The sequence below is a fragment of the Emydura macquarii genome, unplaced genomic scaffold (genome assembly GCF_026122565.2).
Source record: "Emydura macquarii macquarii isolate MOO-44397 ecotype Brisbane River unplaced genomic scaffold, CSIRO-AGI_Emac_v2 contig_1483, whole genome shotgun sequence".
Taxonomy (NCBI): domain Eukaryota; kingdom Metazoa; phylum Chordata; order Testudines; family Chelidae; genus Emydura; species Emydura macquarii.
The window spans coordinates 4,513,172-4,532,376 of NW_027131620.1; the positions used below are offsets into that span (position 1 = coordinate 4,513,172).

At 44.7% G+C, this 19,205-nt stretch overlaps 1 protein-coding gene across 1 annotated transcript in view; it reads left to right on the forward strand.

The window, feature by feature from the left end:
* The window catches only part of MYT1 (myelin transcription factor 1), a 106,390-nt gene that overhangs the window by 40,179 nt on the left and 47,006 nt on the right, over window positions 1-19,205 (forward strand). The window contains exons 2-4 of the mRNA XM_067554082.1: window positions 3,585-3,685; window positions 16,748-16,802; window positions 18,522-18,552. Of these exons, the coding sequence (XP_067410183.1) occupies window positions 3,585-3,685; window positions 16,748-16,802; window positions 18,522-18,552 (187 nt within the window). The remainder of the gene's footprint in view (window positions 1-3,584; window positions 3,686-16,747; window positions 16,803-18,521; window positions 18,553-19,205) is intronic.

Here is a 19,205-nt window from a genome sequence, read left to right on the forward strand (position 1 = left end):
TTAAAACACATACAGTAGTAATAACTAGTTCTTACAGAACACTTTGCATCCCCAGGCCTTTTAAAAAAAAAAAAAAAAAAAGTATTGATTCCCCATTTAACAGATGAAGGAAATGAGGTGCCCTCGGTCAAGTAGCACAGCTAGGTACAGAACTGAGATCAAGTTAGTCCTATCCGCTATCCTGCTTTTCTTTAAGGGTATAGATTGCAGGCCTTCAAGTTCAGAAAACCATGGGTTTCCAAAGCAAATGTAATGGAACATGGTAAAATGCCTTTTGTTTTTAATTTGAATTGGGGAAGGGCAGATAAACCTAGTGAAACAATCCTTCATAACAGCATTACAAAAAACCTTTGCTGCTGTCAACAAATTGAATAGGAAGCTGAATGCTGCTGTTTGTCGTAGAATGCCCTTTGTGCATTTGATCTTTGCTTATATCCGGATCTTTGATATTGGGTGTTCTGGAATAATTACACACTCCTTTTTCCCAACACTCAATGCTTCTAATAGCATGTTTCTATCGCTGCTTTCCCACCCGATCCAATTTTGTCTGAGATCACTGTGGATGGCATTACAAGTGCAGGTTATGAATCCAATAGCAGCAGGTCTTGCAGCTCAGGGCTGAGAAGAACGGGAAAGGACTGTTTCAAGACTGGAATAGCAAAGCAATAGGTAGTCCATACTGAGGTTTAGTGGCAGGGTTGTGAGGTGGGCCTGAGCCAAGAATGGAATAATATTGGCGCTGCAGGCCTGAACTAGGACATGTTGCATTGGCAGAGCCATGTGTGGGGAAGGTTTGCACAGAGCTGGGCTGTGCCCGTCTCTAGTCAGTGCTTTCAGTCCCTCATAAAGACCAAATCCACCCTAAAATGGGGGTGAAACAAGGAGAAAGCGAAGAGTCTAAAGTAAATGAAAATGGTGGGCAGAATTATCTCCAGCATAGATGGACTGGGTTGGTGAATGGGGAGAAGTCTCGTGATGCCCCGTCCCGCTCTAGTGTTCACATGCAGGGGATGGCAATGCTGGGGTGGAGGGGACACTAGCTTGGTTGGTGGGGTGCAGGTCTGCAAGGGCTGGGCCATGGGTCTCCCTCTTCCAGCACAGCAGCCAGTGCCAGGAGGCTGACGCTAGGTGGGGATTCCAAAGGCAATACAAGGGCCAGTCGTAAGCCAGGTCCTTCGCTATTCAAGCAGGAGGCCTCCCTTCGAAAGAAGGGCTCTGTCCTCCCTCATTCCAAAGTGGCTGTGTCCACAGGTGGCTTAACTTTGAAAGCCCTGGTTTTGCATTTTTAGCGTGGGTTGGTTTAATGACCCACTCCCGAAATGCTGGTGGTGTAAAAGACCATTGTCATGGAAACCTGTCGTGAGAATAGGGACGGCACATGGCTCTTCACAGTGTCCAGCTGATGGGCTTGTCCTCTTCTCAGATGTGTGAATGTATGTGAAGGATTAAAAATTAAATGGGATCTGTGTCAGTGGAGAAAGGGATTGGCAGACCAAGCTCCGAGACCATAGAGAGGTTCATCCGTATGACAGAGCATTTGGTGTGTTTTGTCAGAGCTACCGCCATGGAAGGCATACAGTTGCCAGGCTGATGTTGCAAGTACCATCTCCCAGTCCTTAAAGCTGGTCTCCACGCGTGGAAATCACCGTTGAAGAGATTAGTAGGAGAAGCGCGCACTCTACCTAATTTACTTAAATTATAAACTCTTTGGGGTGGTGACCATCTCTTTGTTCTGTGTTTGTACAGCACCTAGCACCATGGGCTCCTGTCCAGGACTGGGGACTCTAGGTGCTTCTGTAATATAGATAATTGGTAAATCTAATTCTGCAGCTAGTTTCTTAATTAGTAGTGATGGGTGAACCTCAGATGCTCAGAGTTGGGATTGAGTTTAAATGAAATTTCCCTCAACAGACTCTCTGGCCCGTGAGACTGGGCTGACCCCTCATGAGACTGGTTTATCTCACGTGGTTTCTGGCAAAGCTGCATGAAAACTTTTTAATTTTGGGGTGGGGGGAAAAGAAAAATGAAATAGGATTGCAAAACCTTTTGGAGAAAAGGTTTTTTCAGAGCTGCGTTCGTTGCTATCCCTTCTATCTCCAGTCCCCACCTGAACTGCTGTGAGTATGTTCCCCTGGAGTTGTGTGGGTTGGTCCCAGCTTGGAGATTACAGCAGAAAGGTACCAAAAAAGGAAGAGGGGGAAAAAAAAAACCCCAAGAAAAATAAAGGCTGAATTTCAGAACAGTCAAAGTTTTAGCCCAAGTTTGGTTACAGGCTCAAGGCTGGGAGTTCCTATATTTCTGGACCAGCTGAACCATCCTTAGGACCACATCTTGATGTCCTTACTCAGTCTTCATTCATGCAAAACTCCCAAAATTAGGGCTGATCCCTCCCTGCCCCTCATGGATTTCACTGTGGAAGGGGAGGGTGGACCTGGGCCAGCGCCTCTCCAGGAGGAGCCCCTTGCGGAACATCCCCCACGCTGCCCCCTGTGGGAGGGATTGCCCCTACGCTGTAGAAGAAGGCCCCGAGGCCTAGCCACAGACCCAAGAGTCCCTCCAGTAACCTTAGAAACCAAGGCCATCTGCCTGGAGCCACTGTGCCTCCAGGCTAGCTCCGGCATGCCGTAAGGCCACCGCTCCAACACAGCCAGTGACTGCCCCCTGGTATTGGCTCCTAGTTGGGGTCGGCTCAAGGGCAAGGATCATACATATATATATATTCTCTCTTCTGACTCAGCTCCACAGGGCCGTGTGCATCCGCCCCTGCCCCTGGCACAGACGCCAGGCCCACGGAGGCCTCAGTGGATTGGGAGAACGGAGGGACTGAGCCATGTCAATGGCCATGCAGGCTGGGGATGACCGGTGTGTTGTGGGGCTCCTCCGTTACCAGGCTTATCAAGAGCTGGGGCGCCAGCTCTCCACTATTCACCGTAATGCTTTTGAGGGGGATAAATGCCCTACACAGCAACAAAGCCAACAAAAAAAGTTAGTTATTAAAAGGGGTCCAGTGAAACAGGTATCACCAGCCAATAGCGGCATAAAAAACCCCACATCCAACATCCTCTTTGCCCACCATCCCGGGACAAGTGACTTATTTTTTTGGTGGGCAGGGAAAACATAATTCCCCCCCCCCCCCCCCCCCCCCAATTTATCAACCTGTCTTTGTGCTTGGGCGGTGAAATGCCAAGGCAGGTGTGGTAGGCTGCTTTACAATTCTCTAGCTCTTTGTTGGTTCGCTCCCTCTGCCCTGCGTTTCTGATCAAGCTGTAGTCGCAGTGATGAAAAGCCTGCTTTGCCAGTTCTCGGATGTCATTCCCAGTGTTGAGTGCCAAGAAGATGCAGGTAGTGACTCGCTGCTAGAAGCCAGTAGCATGTAAGCCCTTAGGGGCAGGAGTCATCTCTATGTGCTGTGAGTGTACAGCACCTAGCACAATGTGGTCCCATGACTGAGCTCCTAGGTGCTACCGCCATACAAACAATTAGGATTCCTCTTTCTTGGCCCTGAGGGCTCTTCTGAAGTGGTGTGGCCAAAGGCCACATGACTGGTTGTGTTTCCTGACACTGTATTTCTCTTAACCCTTCAGAAAATGAGTTCCGGGGCGAGCTGCTGAATCAAAGGTGGACCTGCGGAGAAAAGCTCAGCAATTGTGAGACAGCAAAAAGCCTACACAGCAAACACGTCAAGGTGAGCAGGCAGGGTAACCTTGCCAGAGCCCAGCAGGGAAGCAGCCTAGAAGTCCTATTTCCCCCTGCTTTGTGGGCCTATAAACTGCACCGTTAGAGAATCGTATTACCTGACCTTCTCTGCCACATAAAAAGATGAAATCCATGCACAGATGGCCTGCACAAAGGCCCATGCACTACTTCAGCCCCTATGGAGGCTGTGGGCTCTATTGATGCAGCCAAAACCCAAAGTGAATTGTTTCCAAAGTAGGAATTAGCAGAAGTGCCTCCCCATCACCAATCCCAAACACCACATATAAAAGTAGAGAGGGCCTCCAGCTGTAAAATTTGGATCCAGATCCACGTCTGGATTGTTTTTAAAATCCTTTTCTTCCCCGCAACCCGTCATTTGGGAATGTCTGGGTCTGGAGATCTGGATAAGGCCCATCTCTGATTTAAAAGGCTCTGTCTCTAAGACACAGGCTCATTGGAAGAAGCCCCTTGTATACCAGGTGAAACTTCAAAGCTGTAGAAAGAGATAAATGGGTCATTCATTCATGAGCCCAGCCTGAGAGACATCTCAGGGAGAGGAAAGCAACTCAGATGTTCTCAACACAGCAGCTCTTTTAGGGAAAAGTGTCGCAGCTGCGACGCTGTGAAAGGGGTAAAGCCAACAGTGTCAAAATTCACGGCCGATTCGGAAGCTTTAATTCAACGTAAAACTATGCTGCTTGCTACACAAATGACATTTCCTGATTTCTTTTGGCCGTACCAAGAATCGTCTTGGTAACGAAACATCATCATGTGATGGACTCTGTCCGTTTGAATAGCTGAGACATCACCCTGTAACTGACGTTAACTTACTTCTCCCAAATCAACAATTAAATTTATCTGCAAAAAAACCTTCTTTGCTTAGCAAATTGTGAGCTATAGGCAAGGGCTGTCAGGAATATTCATGTCCTGAGAAAGCAGAGTAAGCAGATGTTGCTATATTTAAAACCGTTTCATTATGACTTTGATACTGGGCCTGCCAGATAAGCACTTTGTTTGGATTTAATGAGACTGTATGTGACTAAAACAAGGATTTTTAAAAAAAATTATTCCTAATAATACTTAATGTTTACGTAGCACTCAACGTTTGCAAAGCAAATATTCACTGATTCTCACAATGCCCTACTTGTGGTATGTTGTTTATCCCCATGTTGCCGACTGAGAAAGTGAGGCAGGGAGGCGACAGGATTTGCCCATGGCCACAGGATAAGTCTTAGAACTGGATTAGGACTCAAGCGTTTGATTGAGGACTGACAACTGATAGATATCTAAAAATACAACCCCACATCTTCAAAAGCTCACGTGCAAATCAGGAAGTGGTCATGATAGGGTTAATGGGGTTACCCAGAGCATTATGGGACAGCCATTTTCTACTCCTCCCTTACTTCCTGTTTTGTCAGTGGGAGTTTTAGTGCCCCTCTTTCCCCACCCTTGCTGTGATGCAGTAAAATAAAGCAGGAACTTTCTAGCCTGAAATCCTGAGTAGACTTATTTTTTGTCCCTTTAAGGACTGTCTGTGCTCACCTGCCCATGTCCATGAACTCTCACATTGCATATGTGCACAGATTGGGCATGGACACTCATACGCATACACTTGTGCAAATTTGGGGCTGGTCCTGCAAGCCCCATCTCATTTGACCAATCCTTGCATTGGTAAGAACTACGCCCCTGAGCAAACTGTATGCAGGTTCTGGTCCTATATTATTAAATCTAAACTAATCTTTACAAACAGGATTGCCTGTTTTTTCAAACCACTTTCCCCTAGGTATCACATATCTGAAGTTAGTTTAGGAACACTTTTCAAGATGCACCTCTGCACCTCAATGCAATGAAGTATCCATTTGCTGTTACACAGCTATGTAAACGTTATGGAAGCCCAAGGGGAGATCAGTTTGGACTTGGATAAAGTGTTAGACTCTGCGCACGTGTGTGTGTGTGTGTGTGTGTGTGTGTGTGTGTGTTTAAAGAAATCTCTCCTTTTTATGACGTTGGGACAGGTTATGATTTGTAATCTGTGGAACGGTGCAGTAGAGAAGGACAGTGTGGTGGGTTTTTTTGCATACAAAGAAATAAAGGCTCAGGATAAAATTTCTCTCTACTCTTCTGGTATCTCATTTCAAACCTGTAATGGGTAGACTTGCTCTTTAAACACATCCAGCTGAGCCTATCAGTCTGGAAACCTCTGTTTATATTCGTCCTAGGCCCTGGCACTGCATGGGGAAAATCATCTCTCTCCTTCTTTCTCCCTACTCCCCCCCCCCCCCCCATCGCCCCCAATCTTAATTCTTTTATGCTCTTGGATGCCAGTTGAACAGACTACTGAATAGCAGGAAGTTTTGTGTTGATGAAGGCTGGTAGAGATTACATGAATAGGCTCATCAGAACCCATCCTTTGGCATAACCTCCTGGCACTCAACCTGGTGACAACTTTGGGGAGGAATAGGCAGCAGCCCTTTGACAATTTCCTGAGATTGTACCGAAGCGGGCAATCTTATGAAAAAGCCATCTTATTATAGAGCTTGAAAACAATGGTGTTGAGGAACTGCAGTTCTCCTCCCATCCCCCTTTTGCCCTCTTCAGGATGAGAACTGTTTGTAAATCCTAAACCACTCAGATCCCTAAGCATGAAGTGTATGGATTGCATGTTGTAGTGCTTTCAATGGGGAACTATATGTAAACCTAAGCTACTGCATAAGATATTACCCTGGCCTAGTGCCTAAATGTCAGCCCTCTGAATGCAGATGACACAGCTGCGGCGATGTCAGATGTGATGCCGTGTAGCTGCTTTTCTGGTCTGTTTCCCTCACGCGGAGGATTGCTCTGCTCTTGCTATGAAGCATTAGCACTTGGTAAATGTTTCATTTGTGCCGTAAGTTTTAGCAAATGAAAACTGACAGTACAGCTTCATGAGGATGTTTATTATCCAGCTGTAATTTTTAATTTGGGGGTTGGTATGAGCTGCAATCTCACACATAAAGATGTCAAGGAGAAATCCTCCCAAGACTCGAAGCCGGAGAAAACCACATGGGGTGTCCTTTCTCTAAAGCAGCGAGGGAGCAAAAAGCAACTGCTAGTTTATTCAGCTGTGAATGGGACTCAAAACGGGCAGAATGTCAGGAGGGTTTAAATCAAGCAGCAGGGAGGACCCTAAAGGGGAAGGGGTGGGTGGGGGGAACCAACCTCAGTGTGGTTACAAAATAACAGCTGGGAGCTACAGGCCTCATGTGCAGGCTTCAAGAGACATTCTGCTTTTTAAAAGTAGAGGGGGCTTTAAATGAATAGCAAACTTCCTCCCCCTCCCTCCTTTTTTTCCTTTTAATTAACAACTGCACAGGGCCCATCGTGCCAAAGTCATCGTCATTTCATGGAATGTTTGATTGGAAAAATACGTTTGAGGGGGTGGGACGGGAGGTTCTAAGAGTCTGATTCTGATCTCACTTAGACCAGCTCTTAATCAGATGTCCTTCATTGAAATCGAAGGAGCCATTCTTGGTGCGGGGGAGGGGAGTGGAAGTGAAATCAGAATCAAGCCCCCCGAGCCTTATCCGGGTGGTTGCACGCTTGTTTCGAGGTACGTTGTTAATATCTGGATGGAAAGCTAATTCCCCGGTAGTCAGAGCCATCGGGCAGAATAACTGAAACTCTGGCTTTGCCTGTCCCTGTTGATGCTCACTGATAGCATGACCTTTTAGTCAGAAGGCAGAAACTCAGGGCCTGAGGGTCCCTGGTGCTGAGTCACCCCTCCGAGGTGCTGAAAGATCTCCGCCCCCACTGGCATTTCCCTGCAGCCCCGGGCCAGGATGCTGAGGATGTTAGTTACCTGCACCACCAAGCTCGCGCTCTTCATTAAACCTAATTCCGGGTCCAGGCCCAGATCTTCACATAGGCCACGTGCCTGCTCTTGGAGGGGGCGTGATGCCCCCCATGAGAGTGCCTACTGCTTTTGAAGGAGCAGGTGTTACGTTAATAAAGCTTAATGAAAGCTGCCGTTAAACCACAACCCTATATAGCAATGTGTTGCAACTAATAAACTCTCATGGCATACTGTGGTGTGTGTGTGTGTGTGTGTGTGTGTGTGTGTGTGTGTGTCAGTCAGTGCTTTAATCTTCTAAGGGTTCTCCTGGACAGTGTGGCTCTTAGATGGGAAGGCGGCCTGGCTCTCCCCTTCCTAAATAGGATCCACACTGGTTTACAAAGGGCTGGATTGCGGCCTCCTGTGAAGCCCAGCGCCTCCAGAGTGGCCCTCTCCAGGTGGGGACCTGGTGAATACTGCATCACTCACCGATAGGGTGACCATGTTTCCCAAAGGGAAAACAGGACACTGTGTGGGGTTGGCCTGAGCCCCCAACTCCCCACGCAGGGCTGGACCCAGCCAGTCACCCCAGTTCTGTCCCTTCCCTCCTCCCCCATCTGGGGCTGGCCCGAGCGCATTCCTCTGCACCCCACTTTTTTTTTTTTTTTTTTCTCAAAAGTGGGCATTTGTCCTGTTTGCTCTTGCCAGCTGGTTGCTGTTTGCTCTTGCCAGTTGGCAATGAAACGCGACAAATGCCCATTTTTGCCCAAAAAAGGGGGGACCATACGTCCCGCTTTGGCCACCCTGCTCAATGAGGTGCTGCTGCTCACACACCTCCAGGCTGTTCTCCCGGTCAGCCTGGAGGATTGAAGGGACTTGCCCCACATACTTACGGAGGCATAGTGGGGAGCAGCAGCTGCACAGGGCTTCGCTGTACTGAAGACCTGGGATATGTAACCTCTGATGGGGTGGGGGCTATTAACCCCCCCCCCTCCTTTTCCCCTCCCCAGCTGGGTTAAAGTCAGGTGCAAGTATTATTGCTTCCTCTTTGAGAGAACTGCCAACTGGCCCTTTTGGGGTAAGGACAGGGGGAAGGACTGAAAAAACTGGAGGAACATGATCTTTCTTTTATCATTTTCCTTTTATCTGCTTTTGCTGCTGCTGCTAGGCAGGTTTCAGTTATTTAAAAACAAAAATAAAGTGGAAACTTTCTTTTCTTTCTGTAGATGAGACCTAGGTTCTTGTAAATGGAATATCTGCAAATGAACCATAATGGAAACTCTTTGGTTTTGTTTTGCTTTTTCTTTCAATTTCAAATAAATATTCCATTCAGAATCCCCACCCCTCTTTGTCCAAATGAATGCTTTCTAAGTACATTTATTTCTTCCAAGCTCCGCAATGCTCTTGAATATACATAAAGTATTAACGCTGACCTTGGGGAATTTCAGCATGGCCCGTAATGATATATTTGCATAGAGCTGTCAAAATGACAACATGGGTGCCACCCCATGAGTGGTTGAGAGGTGTACAAAGGCAGTCACACATGGGTGTCGTAAAGAATGAGAGATGGAGTGTGGTCTTAACCAATTTTAAATCATGTTGAATACTTGCATTAGCACAGACGAACATTTGGTTGCTGTTTCATTGGAAAATAAATCTTTATTTTTTTTTAAAACATTAATATTCCACTGAATTAGGTGTCAGTTCTATATTGTATCATTATTACAGCACTAGATTAGTGTTTTAGTTGTTTGTTTACCATCAGTTTTGATACTTACTTCATTCAAGCAAAATTCCCCTGGAAGTTTATCTGCGCAAGGGCCTTGTGATTTAGCCCTACAGTATTAAGACATTATTAACATTGTTCAAATTGAGGAAGTGCAAAGGATCCTCAACCCAGATCAGGGTTTCGTGGTGCTAGGTTCTGTATGAACACATAGTAAGGGACAGTCCCTGCCTCAGAGTTTGCAGACTAAATAGACACAGAGTGGAAGGGGCAACAGAAGTGAGGTGACTTACTCAAGATTACTCGGCCAGTAATGGGCAGATCCCATGTTTCTTAACTTCCAGTCCTAGTACCCTGTCCACATAGCATTGGGATAGTAAATGCACTAGGGACTTGGCTATTGGTGTCAGTTTTTTGGTTTTTGGGGTTTATTTTAACATGGAAGTTGCTTGTCTTCTACAGTAAGAGTGTCCCTATAAAATTCTACACTTGGCAGCTAGTTTTATCCTGTCCTTGGCTATTGAGCTAATATACTATAAGGTTAGCGGTCTGTCGTTTTCTAATTTAGTACAGTATTCTTAGCATTAGAACAAGGTTACACCTTCTCCAAGATCAGCCAGCAGGTCAAAGTGGCAATATCCCTCTGTCTCTTCCACTTGTGGATGTGTGGTGATCTGTTCAAGCTCTGTTCCATTGTTTCTTGTAGTAATTACAAAAGGCGGTGGTGTGCTGCCAGTGCTGTTGATCTCTTTGTGGGCAGGAAAGCTGGGTGGCTTGCCAAATCTCTCTTCAAAGTCCCAATGGGATCTGCATTTGCACCCAGAAACTTTGTCCATGTTCCAGCCCTGGCCATTCAGTGTTCTGGGCTAATTTTCATCTTGTTGAAGTGATGGATGCATCCTCTTTTGAGGATCAATGCCATTGTGTGTGTGTGAAAAAGAGCAAAGAGCTAGACCTTCCTACTGCACTTCTTTGCAAAAGGTTGTTTGAAAAATGTGGGCCTCAATGCATATTCCTTCCATCTCCAGGAGAGACGGTAGGTAGTTTAGTTTAGTCTCTCTGCTGCCTTAATCCGTGGCCTATCTTCTGAGATCGCCAACAAGAACGTGTTAATTGGTAACTGGGTTTGTGACTGATTAGGAGCTGCAGGGAGAACATTCACAGGTCTATGTGCAATGTGTTCATGAGTGTAATAACTTTTGGGCACTAGCAGTATTTAACTGGCCTCCGTTATGAACAAACTATCTAGGCTCTGTGCTCTCTTTCCAATCTACCTTCCCCAAAATGGCAGGATTAAAAAGACCTGAATTTTCACCTCTCTGCATTTTATTCCCTTTAAACTGAAGCTTTTTTCACCAAAGCAAAGAAGTGCTTCCTGTTGGCTTTTTTTTTTTTTTTTTTTTTTTTTTTTAAAAGGTCGATAAATTGCAAATGGCAAGGTGCTCTGGAATATGAATATCACAGCTGTTAGCTCCATCAGTAGGAGTTAGCAGTTTGCAAGCAGTGCCCATTACGCTTTCTGCAACCCTCTCTATTCTCTGCTTTTTGAATAATTTAGCTGCAGGAAATCCAAATTGCCAAGGCACCAACAGAATGCTTGCCAATTTCCCTGGGAAAACTGACAAAAACCAACCTCTAGATTTCATTTCAGCTGAACATAGCTGCCTAACAATCAAACATATTAGTTCTATTGTACAGCATGCATCGGAAGGCATTAGCTAGCTAGCTCAGAGCACGGCACATTTGAAAGGCTCATAAATGTAATGAAGTCCTGTTGACACCTGCTCCTCTCCACATTTTAAATGTGAGCCATTGGTCCATGGGGAACCAGGGCTTTAAAAATAGAAATTATAGTAATTGTCTTCTGGGTTATTGGGAAGGTTGTAATAAACGTGGAGCATAACACGACAGCACCACAAGACTAGAGCTGACAGGAAGCATAAATTACTCCAGGTTTTGATTTTTCCAGCCCCCCTAACGAATTATATAAATCACTGTATGCTAGTGCTGCATTACCAGGGGGTGGAAGGGAGGGCTACTCGGGGAAATTCCATCTTGCTGATTTGAGGCATTTTCTTCATAGGTGGCACTTGAGGGAGCTTTGTCATCTCCTGGCTTTTACAAACTAAAATAAACACCTTCGTGTGAAAAATACAGGTGCACATCAAGCTTCATGCCCATCCAGTTCTTACAGTAAAAATACACACACACACACACCCTGGTTTTTTGAAAGGGTATGTTCAAGAACACAAGCAGAATTAGAGTAGGCATTTTGAGTCACACATTTAAATACAGCCTCTCCTGCTCCTCATTGAAGAACAAATCACGTGGTCAGTAGCTGGCTCTTGCGCTGGGCTTTATTCCAATGAGGAGCCAGCATGCTTTGTTTTCATTATATGCCGTGCCTCTGTTTGCTTCCTTCTCCTTTTTAATTTATTTAACCAGTACTAGGTTTTTTTACACACACACACACACAGTATTTAAACAGGGTTTTTAGAGCCACTTCATTTTGTTACATTAGAGAAACTCATCACTTGACATCCAGCAAGACTTTGCTGAGATGAGAACACTTCGTAGGGGACATTCTGTGCACAAGGCAATTCATCCTTATTAGGATAAATCTGGTTTGAATTTTCTTTTTCTCTCTCCAAATCAGACATGTCTGATAATCATGGATGAAAGACCCGCAAGAAAATGTATTATCTTCTCCCTCCTCCCCCGTGCAACCATTTTAAATGGACACTAGAATCCCAATTTTCTGCACTTCTTTGACCACGCTAAATATGTCTGGCTAGTCGGGAGTTCAGGTAATCAGGAGTCAAGGCATTGCAACAGAACCACGGTAATTCCACACTACGTTGCACAATGCCTGTGTCAGGAGACAGACTGACAGCTCAGCGGAAAGGGAAGCGCAAACAGCGGGAGTTCACCTAATCAGGAATCCACTCTACATCATAATAAACACTTTCCCCTTACATCCATGTTAAAAATATATTTGGTTCCGCTCCTATTGAGTCCGTGAGGACAGATCCCTGCCTCTACATGGAGTTAGTAGAAGATCAGTATCCAAACTGATGTGTGGGGGGGGGATCTTGCTCCTGTGTACTTCTTTATATCGGCACTACTTTATGCAGGGCACAATCCTGCCCATATAAAGATGTTTCTAATTTCATACATCTCTTTAGGAGGAGATGTAAAACTGATGCCCTGAACACTTTTGAAAGCTTTTAAAGATCCATTGGTACATGTCCTGCCAGCATCTAACTCCTGTTATACTCTGCCTATTGAAATTGACCTGCAAGAGGGCCCTGGTTTTTACTGGGGACTGAAGGTGCTGCTGTGATATAAATAAATAATGATTTATCCTCATCCTGCCTCAGCAGTTGTGGGGTGCTGACCATTCAACAGGTGCCACTTTCCACCCCAGAGGTGACTGCATGTCAGCCTTTCACTACTTCATGGCTTGTTATGATGCTTAATTAATTAATGCTGAGCACTTTGAAGTCCCAAGTATTATTTATTCATGTTGTTATTCCCTACTGTGTATAATGTTTGATGTCCACGATCTAGAGGTTAGCTGGATGGCTCCTTCTATCTGTGCAGAATTTCCCTGAGTGAAGGAAGTGGAGGGAGTACTATTAAGAGCGCCAAAGAAGAAGCTATTTACAGTGCACAGCACCAACTTTATTGAACATACAGACACATGAACAATACAACATGCCCTATACTTACATACCAATAGATGGTGGGGGGTTTTTTTAATACACCAACTCTCTACAAAAATGCAGATGCCACTTTTATTGTCTAGAATTCTCACAATAGCTGGAATTCATTCAAGGTTGCCTAGAGCAATCTCCGGAGATTGTGGTTTTAGACAAATAAGCTTTCTGTCCTATTATCTTGTTGCTCTCTCAAGCCTGTCTGCATTCTGCTAACAGTACCAGCCTTGATCATCTGCTTCTCCCACAAGAATCTCGGTGCTTTCTCCCACAATGCCCCTTATGGGTAAGAAAAAGCTCCTAGTCAAAATACAACTGCTGTCTTATCTGCATTCACAACCCTCCTCAAAACACACCTGTGTTGCAATGCACACCGAAAGCTGCCATTTGCTGGAAGACAGGTCAAGGGTGAGTTGCTTTTATGGGTGAGACAGTATAGCCTAGTGGACAGTGCACTGGATGGGCATTGGCAGGCCTAAGTTTTATTTCTGGCTCTGCCATTGGCCTGGTGGATGACCTTAAGCAAGTCACTTCACCTCTTAGTACCTCAGTTTTCCCTTCTAGGGTAATGGGATAATAACTTACCTCCTTTGAGATCTACTGATGCAAAGTGTTATAAGAGAGAAGTGTTGTTATTAATATAACTGTTACTGATTGTCTGAGAACTGCACCCACAGCTGGTCTATACTAAAACATCCCATACATTTGTTACCCCAGTTTTCCTCCCTACTTTTTAGTCTTATCCACCGGGTATGTCTCGTCTTTTAGCCTGTAAGCTGTTAGGGGCAGGAACTGTCATTTTACTTTGTTTGTATAGCTCCTAGCACAATAGGGCACTGGCCCACTGGAGGCTTCTAGGTGCTACACCAATATAAGTGTTGAATGATGATAAAAGTGCCTGTGCAGATCTCAGTGATCTATTAAAATTTTGAATCACACCTGTTAAATAATACTAATAAAAACTAGATGGAAAGTGTTGCTTGACCCCTTGCTGAATTTTTTTTTTTTCAGACATGAGCCCAGCTCCGTCTGATGCAATGCAGGAATGGTCACCTGACCCAGGGAGGGGTGAAATGCCAAAAGTTTGGCGGTTCAGATAAAGTTCTAAAAGTTTAGATGTTCATCAGAACCTCATCCCAAACTTGCCGAGGCTCTATCTTCACTGCAAAAAAATATAAAAATAAATGATAGGTACGGCGTTGCATCGAGGCAACTAATTCCATGTAAAATCCTTGTGGAGACAAGGAATAAGTATTTATTATCTCAATATAACTAGTCGAGGTCAGCCCTACATCTAACCAGATGTCCTGATATTAGGGGCTTTGTCTATAGGCAACTATATCCCACTCCTGGGGGGGGGAAAGTCCCGATTTTTTTTTTTTTTTCACAGCTGTTATCTGGTCACCCTAACTGCACCCTCCCCCACTGGGGATTTACCTTGTGTAGCTACATACAAGTAAAAACTACAGGGCCTTGTCTCCATTAGCATTTCACACCAACTTAGCTGTGTCTATGGAAAAGCACACTTTTTTGCAGTCAAGGCATAGCCTTCGTCTGTGAATCTGGGCCCACTGAAATCAGTGGAACTGCTCCATGTGGTAAAAATAAGCATTCATGCTTGCAGGGCTGAGACCCTAGTCTGTATGAAAGGGTTGGCGTGCAACATTTCCGGTACAGATCGGTTCAAGTTGGGCTTAAGGTAGTGTGGTATAGCCCTTTTTGCAGGTGTGTTAATACTCCTGCGTGGATGTGGAAGCAGGAAGCACAAACTGGGGGAAAGGGGGAGGGAGGAGGAGGGTCAATGTTTTTTCCAAAAGATCTGCTCGAGTACAAACAGGAATTAATAATTAATTCAGGGAAGTCCTATGGCCTGTGGGGGACACAGGCTTGGCAGAATTTGATTTTTATTTTTGTATAATTTCATATAATTGGATAATGTCAATGTTTATTTTTAAGCCTTTTAAATGTTTTTATCAATTTAAGTTTTCACAGCTGGGCAACATTATAGGATTTAAGCATTTTTTTTTTTTTACTATTTTTATTGATTTTAAACTTTCACGGTTGTGGGAAATTATGGGATGGTCAGTCACTGGGAGAGTCAGACACTAATTACTTAATGAGAGTAGACAAGGTTCAAAAAGTTAAAGCTTTATAACCATTAAAACACAAGTTGTCAACATCTCCTGTGAAAATATACAAAGTAAATATCTTGAATTCAAGCTCCAAGTTCTCAAGCAGCATTTTTCTTTTTTTGCCTATCAGTAAATTTCAATGAACACTGACAGGAAATATTTTTTCATTGGTTTGTATGTGTACGGTGAAATCAACATTTACCAATAAAAATCCAGTCCTTCCAAGCCGAGGTATCCAGGCGGTCAGGCGATATGATCACCGTAGTCCCTTCCGATCTTTAGAATGTATTTAATTTTTCTAAAGTTAACTGAATTTCTTGTAATTCATTAAAAGTTTGATTTGAATTTGGGCGAAAGGGATGGGCTAGTTCTGATATCCCTAGTTACCATGTCTGTTAATAGAGTATGATTGTTGTTTATGATGGGAAAAGGCCAGCTATAACAGCACTAGGTGGGGTTTTGAAGACCTCTGGGTAACATTTCCCCTGTGCAGAAGACCAACACAAGCCATCTTCACCTCTTAAATATCATTAAAACCTTTAAAACGGGGTTTAATGATACTTCCAGGGTGCATTGACCTGGTGCATGGCCTGCGCAGAGAGGAGAAGTTCACCCACTATGATTTTACTCCTTTCTAAAGGGCTGCCATGCTGAAGTTCATCAGGTCCCTCAATGCTGTAGCTATTTTCCTTCATGCATACAGCTGGGAAGAGAAGCTGGCAGGTTTCTGGATCTAGATTTAGGGCCTCATCCTGTGATATGGTGCCACCCTTCACCCCCGCTGTCTTCAATGGTTCCCCTCAATGGTACTGGGTAGGCTTGGGTCCCCTTTGCACAAAACTAAAGCTGCATCTTGACCATCCTGGCTCACATGAGTAATCTTTGCTCATGGGAGCAGCTTCCAATAACATCAATGAAAAGTTCACATGAGTAAAACTTTGCAGAGGCTGGCTCCAAAATTGTGTCTTTATAAAGTCGTCCCCTCCCCCCCAGGATGGAAACATGCACGTTGGTTTATACTTTGAGGCAGATCCTCCGCTAGTGTGAGTCCAATGAAGTCAGTGGAACAATGCCATTTTACACCAGCAGGCACTCAGCTCCTGAAAAGCCATCTGCAAAACGAAGCTAGCTATTTACCTGGTGGGCCAGGTTGTGTCATCCCACTGAATAGGATCTATCTCTTCAAGAAGTCCCACTGACTTCACTGGGCTTCCTCATGGCGTAACGTACTGTTCGATGAGAATCAGTGTATCACAACCTGACCCCATGCAGAAATGCTTTGCGTGAAATTCTGGACCTATCAAAATCAATGGCAAAATTCCCACTGACTTCAGTAAGGCCATATTTTCATCCTTTCAGTCCAGAGGGCAAGAGAAATGCTACATTCCTATTGGGTGAAGTATATTGGTCCTGCTTTGAGCAGCGGATTGGACTAGATGACCTCCTGAGGTCCCTTCCAATAGGGAAAAGGCAAATCAGGGCTCATTCACTTAGAGTCAACCCACAAAGCCAGTTTGGCCTTAATTTTAAAAGTAATATGATTATCTTTCTCAAAAAGACATGATTGTCTCCTCGGCATTTCTATTGGGTAACCGTTTCCAGTACAGACTGTGTGATTGGGAATTTTTTCAAAACATGCTAATTTTGTCACTGTTTATTCCAGATGAGTTTAGAAAATGATGATAAGAGAGCACGCACACGATCAAAGTCTGTCCGAGGTGAGCAGTTTATTATCCTCCTGTGTTACATACAGTGGCTAAATCAGGTGTTAATGTGCTCAGATTGTTCCAAGAAGGGTCTCCTTTCAAGTCCAGAATCTCATTCTTTCAAGTTTTAAACGCTGCTTCCCTGCCCAACCCAGGAGATCTGTTCACAAAAACAACTCCAGCAAGGAACACAGCCCCACATAGTATTTAACCATCCCTTCTCCCCCTGCAAAAAAATCAAAAAAAAAAATCCCTTCCATGCTTATTTCTACAGGAATCATGATCGCTTCAGATCAGTTCCAGAGGCTTTCATCATGTATGCTCTGCTAGAGGCTTTGAAGTTGAACATCTGAGAGTGCCTGGCAGAGGTTGTACATGCTGCAGAAGCAAACAGGCCGTCTCATGGCAGGGACTTGAGGACAAATGACTTGTTAATTCAAAGCTTGATTGCTATTTATTTTCCAGCTTTACCCCCCAAAAATGTATATTTCATCCTCTAGATGCCTTTCACTCACAAAGAAGGAAGGTGCTGTAAACTATATTGCAGTGTGTAAACTAATTTCCAGATCGTGGGTACCCTGGGTGATGATTACAGATCAAGCTCTGAATTTATTTTTTCTCTTTTCTGTGCCTATGGATTTGCTGCTTTTCAAAGGTCACTGAAAGTGAGGAGCTAATAGAGTTGGCTAAAATGAAGGGTGATGTGTGAAGGCATTAGGCAACTGCACTCACACAGCTGGACCATTGTGCCCCTCTCCACGCTGACCTACATCATTCTCCTGCTAGACATTTGCATCACTCAAGAACCAGATGCAGCCAACTGTGCTGAATCATGCCACGTTACGTGGTAGTTTTTGTAATCTGTGTAATGCTCACTGAGGATTATGAGACCAGCCCGATTCTGTTTATTTTTGCACCTTAAACCTGTCTAAAACACATTTCCACCAGGTCTCCTATGTGAAATGGTAATTTCTTGGATACACCATGCTCCTTACTATTGCCTCCAGGTTGTTGAAGTTTGTGAGTCACTCCGTTGAGATTTGGATCCCCCAGAAACCCAATTAGCTCAAACAAATTGAGCAGCTGTGTTATGCCTTTTAGCCAGTGCCACATAGCATGGGTTTTTTTTTTTTTTTTTTGACTGTTTGGATTCCTGGCTGGACATCAGGTTTTCAGTAAAGATACAGTGATGTCATCTGTATTATTCAGAAATGAAGAATCAACCCTAAAAATCTATAGAGCCTGTGCTATAGTTACCAAAGGGATTAAAATGAGGAACTAGATGAATGCAAATGTAGAAAAAAGAATTGAAATGCATATGAACTGCTAAAAAAACTAAAGAGATGTGAGAAAGCTCAGTCAGTTCCCGTACATGTAGAGGCCCAGATCTTGAACTGATATAAATCAACATAGTTCCATTGCCTTCAATATTGCTGTGCCGGTTTACACCAGCTAAGAATCTGGCTCTGGGTGTGCATGTGTCTACATAGAGATGTAGGCCCTTACCCTGAAAACACTCTGTGCTTAATTTTAACCCAGTTAAAGTTAAGCGTGTGTAAGTATTAGCAGGTTGAGGACCACAGAGTTTATGCTTTTTTATTCACTATGTAGCCTTGTGTATTTTATGATCTAGGATAAAGTGTGACTTAGCTCAGCAGTGGCAGAGGAATCTGTGTTGTTACTCACGACCTTGTGTTTGTTTCCACTCTTGTTTCCTGCCCCTCGGCTCAGTGCCCACGGAACTCATAGGGCAGGAGGTGAGGTAAGAAAAGTTTCTTCTCAACCCCATACCCTGGGGATGGGGAGGGATTATGACACTAAAGTCGAGTTGCCACCTTTCTAATGGCTGGTAATGGGATCCTCAAGGCCCCGCCCCCCACTCCACCTCTTCCCTCGAGGCCCCACCCCTTCTCTGATTCTTCCTCTCAGGCTCCACCCCTACACACTGGGAGCTGCAGGAGCAGCCTGGCCCCAGAGATGGCAGCGGCAGCAGCAGCAGCTGCTAGTATGCTGCCTCCTTCCTTCCGTTTAGGATTGCCACAGATTAAAAAAAAAACACAGACATCCGGGCTTGTCAAATAGCACCCGGACACACAAGTTGAAACCTGGACTGTCTGGGTGAAAACCAGAGGTGTGGCAACCTTAACTTCCTTAGGGAAATAAAAGCTGTGGAAAGCATTAGCAATACAATTAGCACAGCAATAAAAGCTGTGGAAAGCAGACAAACCTATTACCAGGCTCCTCCTGAAGGCCCTTCTGCTGCCCCTCCACTTGGCCAGTCCCAATTTATAGGCTATAGGGAAGGGGATGAAAAATGAACAGGACTTTAGCTGTGTTACGGTTCCCTGTCCATCACGTGGCCAGACACTCAGGGCTCAAACCTTGGCCCTGCGTACGTCCCCTTTGCATCAGCCC